The sequence below is a fragment of the Penaeus chinensis genome, chromosome 5, assembly GCF_019202785.1.
Source record: "Penaeus chinensis breed Huanghai No. 1 chromosome 5, ASM1920278v2, whole genome shotgun sequence".
Taxonomy (NCBI): domain Eukaryota; kingdom Metazoa; phylum Arthropoda; class Malacostraca; order Decapoda; family Penaeidae; genus Penaeus; species Penaeus chinensis.
Genome location: NC_061823.1, coordinates 25,560,622 through 25,565,395, shown reverse-complemented (window position 1 = coordinate 25,565,395; position 4,774 = coordinate 25,560,622). Strand labels below are relative to the sequence as shown.

Sequence of the window (4,774 nt, the reverse complement as noted above, 5' to 3'; positions counted from 1 at the left end):
ATTATTTACTAAAATGCATGCATACGGACACAGCTAAATACATAATGATACACATCTCTATAGGTGATGTGTTGATTTCTGTAACTCATAACATGTCTTCTGTTACAGCGATAAAGGTGCAGTAAAGTGTGAAAATGGAACCAGTGGAGCATGGTCAGATTTTTATAATTGAATGGCTGCACACCACAAGAGACCTTCGATGAAATGAAAGCAACTCATGGGGAAGATGCCCCCTCATATGACATTGTTAACGTTGATATCGCCAGTCCAGGCGTGGCCAGATACCGGTGTAAATTGCTCCTATTCCAGGGTGACTACAGTCTGCCACTGACGAGGACACCATTCGTCAAATGAGCATTGCCATTTTGGAAGATCGCCGTATTAATGTTCAAAAGCTAGCTGAAGATTAATGCTGGGTCTGTGGACAAAATCATTCATGACCATTTGCATATTCAAAAGTTGTCTGCTTGATGGGTTCCCAGGCTACTCACACCATTCCAGAAGCAGGAACTTGTCCATTGTTCCAAGGCTCTGTGTCAAGAAAACCAGGAGGACTCTTTTGATGGACTTATTATGCAGCATGAAACTTAGGTCCAACACAGTGATCCAGAAACTAAGGCCCAGACCCCTCGGCAGGTAAGTTCATGCTCACAATCTTTTAGGATCAGCATGGATTAGTGATGATGGATTTCCTGGCAAAAGGTACTAAAATTACAGGAGCTTACTACACTTCACTACTACAGAAAATGTGGGAGACTATCAAAACCAAGAGGTGCAGAAAGATGTCTGCCTCCTAGAAGACAACGGTCTTGTTCACAACCCTCACATTGCCCAGATGGAGGCGCGGTACTATGGCTATGACTTTCTTCCTTATCCTCCATATCCTCCATCTACCTCTTTCCATCCATGAAGGGCAAGCATTCCAAGATGATGAGACACTGATTTCTTAAGTCACTTTATGGCTTCAAACGCAACCTGCGGACTTCTACAAGCGAGGAGTCCACAGCTGCATAAAACGATGGGAGAAGTGTGTCACTCCTGGCGGGGCTTATGTGGAGAAAGACTAATAACTGTACGTTCATAGGAAGTGGGTCAAGGGAAATCTCTAATGAACGCCTCTCGTATCTTTGTGTGTGGGTGTGTATGGTTATGAATGTGGATGTGAGCGTGACTGTGAGTGCGACTGTGAGTGAGTGAGTGAATGTGTGAGTAAGTAAGTAAGTGAGTGAGTGAGTTCATGCGTGAGAGAGAGAGAGAGAGAGAGAGAGAGAGAGAGAGAGAGAGAGAGAGAGACGCAAACAGGCAGATAAACATAGAAAGAGGTGGCAGTGACCCTAATTATGAAGAAAACCATCTTCAGAATTTCGCATTAAAGGAATTTGCTTCACAAACACCTTGAGACGTCTTCAGATTTTTCCCAAGTATATAAAATCCAAAAGGGGGGGGGGGGGTCACTGCTGTCAACTTCTTTAAGTTTGCGAGAAAAATAGGAAAAAAAAATCACATGGACTTTTTTTCTTTCTTTCTCGTTTTCATTTTGTTTCTCTTTCTTTGTTTTGGCATTGTCACTCTATCTGTCTTCCAGTCATTCTGATTGTCTGTTCGTCTGTCTTTGCGTCTGTCTGCCTCCCCTCTATGTATCTATGCATCTATCTCTATCTATCTCTATCTATCACTATTTTTAATCTGTTTCTGTCTTTGTCATTCTATGTTTTTGTTTCAATATATATGTGTATATGCCTACATACATACATACATACAGACATGTAGATTAGTAAATATATAGATATATGTGGATACATTTGCGCGCACGCGCACACACACACACGCGCGCGCACACACACACACACACACACACACACACACACACACACACACACACACACACACACACACACACACACACACACACACACACACGCGTATGATGTGTGTGTGTGTGTGTGTGTGTGTGTGTGTGTGTGTGTGTGTGTGTGTGTGTGTGTGTGTGTGTGTGTGTGTGCATGGTTTTCAGCAAAACAATTCCTAGCAACAACTAAATTTCCCTTTTCACCACAGAAACGCGAAACCATATTAGCAGTTGAAACTACTACCCGCAACTTAATACCAATCCCTGTTAACATGGGGTTTTACTGATAATCTACAATTATATATCGCACGATTCTATAACAATCAAGACATTTACTGGCAATCTTTAAGGCAACAACATGCACTATATATTCAGCAAAGTAGTCTAATATTTGTAACACAATCACAGAATTGACAAGAAACTCACCTGTTTGTTTCTCGCGTCGTAATAAAGGTATTACCTCTACCTCTTCATTGTACGGTGATTCGTAAGTCATTTTTCTTGCAATTTATATATATATATTTTTTTTTATTTGTCTTAAACAAATATTTTAAGTATATTTCCAGTGCTCTGTGGACAAGGAGTTGGCATAAGAATATCATCACCATTGTCATTATCTGTATTATTCACTGTATAATATTATATTCACCATGGACTGTGGGTTTGAAATTGGCAAAAAGGTAAACAGATAGATAACTAATTGAGCAACGCAGGTTCGTGAACAACAGATCAATACATAAACAGAGAAAGTATAAAATCACCTGCAATTGAATCAAATTACACCGTGATCAGTACCATTTAACCACAGCAAAGATACTCTTAATATAACTACCCCTAGTAGTCTTCACAAAAGTCAAGAGCAGTGATTGACCTTTACGCACTCACTACCATTTGCCTACTGCCTGTCCAGGGTATAAAAGGGGTACAGTTGTTTGGGTATTCCTAACGTGCTTGCCTTGGGATCCGTCGTTCACTGATAAACAGAGATAGTACATTGATTGTAAAAGTGACTCGGGCATTGTCTATGTCCTAATATTTATTGAATGATGCGGCCACTTGGTAATGTGTGTATGAGTAGCGGTGGTAATATGTGTGATATGAATGCCGTGATAATCTGTCTCTCTCCCTCTCTCTCTCTCTCTCTCTCTCTCTCTCTCTCTCTCTCTCTCTCTCTCTCTCTCTCTCTCTCTCTCTCTCTCTCTCTCTCTCTCTCTCTCTCTCTCTCTCTCTCTCTCTCTCTCTCTCTCTCTCTCTCTCTCTCTCTCTCTCTCTCTCTCTCTCTCTCGATATTTTGATTTTATAATAAATCATTTGATCTTCGCTAAGATAGATATATTCGAAATTCCCAAAGCAGTTCCGATTCACTGTGAAATCACGGAAAAGCATAGTTACAACCCTGTCCTATATCAGTGAAAATCTATTGTGAAGGAAGTTGCCCGTACTTCGGAAGATTTTGAAAATACCAAACGACCGAGACGGACGAAATTTGAAACAAGTTTAGGCTAAATTCACATATAAAAACATAAGTAGACTCAATCCACAAGCTATTGGAAGTTGAGCAATTCGACGGAAGAAAAACCATGCCGCCATGATTTATAAATTTGTTTAGTAAATAGATTACAAGTATGATGTTAGAGATGTAAATACCACAGGACATATATATGATGAAATACGCATATACATTCATATATTCATGACTATGTCTACATATGTATATTCACCTACGAGCGCGTGCACACACACACACACACACACACACACACACACACACACACACACACACACACACACACACACACACACACACATATATATATACACACACACACACAAATTTGTGCATGTGTTGGTTGATAGACATTATGAATTATGTCATCGGATTCCTAATCTGTTTTCCAATATTTGTGATTTCTTAAAGTTAATCAAATGATCAGAGATATTTTCATACAGTCTTCAGTAAGCATGAATACAGAAAGAAAATACAAATCATTTTAATAACACACTGATGTCAAGTTACAACTAATATTAATGAAAGTCTAATAAATTCTCGAAAGCATCAATCATAAAAGTGTTACTGTTATCTTTAGTAATTTGTCTAACGCCTTTTTTAAGTCAGGTGAATCAAATTCATATATATATAAAAGTCTATCTATAGTTAACCGTTCAAAGAAAATCAAAGATCTTCGTTATACTCTAAGAAAACGGAATCATTACAGGGGACACTAAGGTTTCTACGGACGTTCACCTCTTTAACAACGATAACCAAACGTTGTAATGGCACGCTGATATAATTAAGACTTAACTTATGTTGTACTTTTATATGAAATATTGACAAAAACAGAGGCTGCAGCAAAGCACCGCCATATGATCGCTTGTTCCAATCTCCTCCAATTTATTTCTCTACATGTGTTGACAAAGATAGGACTTGCACGGTCTGTATACGTCAGACAAATAATATAGCAATAGGCAGATCCAGAAATAACATTCGAAGACGTACAGAAGGCTCCTCATGTCTGATGGATAGGACATAATTTCTTGATGTAAGGAAAGGAGAACGGCTTAGCAAACAGCTGCTGCTGATGGAACTGAATTGTTATTTCGCTTTTGCAAGCTACTTTCTTCTAACTAATATCTAAAACTTAGAGACCAAATATCAACTATATGACTAGAGGATCTATGTAAGATGTAGATAGCTTTTCGTTTTAACAACAACCAGGAGGGGAAAAGTTTACAGAAAAAAATAATTTGCCGAGGGTCCTACTATACTGCATTCTGTTTTACCATGAAACAGTATATGAGTTATTCGCATAGAGAGAAAATTAAGAAATGGCATGGGGTACAATCATACATGCAGAAAAAAAAAAGACAAAGAAAGAAAACAAATATATATGTACATGCAAACAAACTCACCCGCATAAATATATA

General features: G+C 38.7%; 1 protein-coding gene across 2 annotated transcripts in view; it reads right to left on the bottom strand.

The window, feature by feature from the left end:
• LOC125025938 (sialin-like) overlaps positions 1-2,748 on the bottom strand; it is a 10,774-nt gene extending 8,026 nt beyond the window's left edge. The window contains exons 1-2 of one of the 2 annotated variants that reach the window (XM_047614289.1): positions 2,611-2,748; positions 2,276-2,419 (exon numbers count right to left, since the gene is read on the bottom strand). In XM_047614289.1, the coding sequence (XP_047470245.1) occupies positions 2,276-2,345 (70 nt within the window). In that variant the 5' untranslated portion in view covers positions 2,346-2,419; positions 2,611-2,748. The remainder of the gene's footprint in view (positions 1-2,275; positions 2,420-2,610) is intronic. The other variant, XM_047614290.1, reaches the window with a different exon arrangement.
• Positions 2,749-4,774: the final 2,026 nt, after the last annotated feature.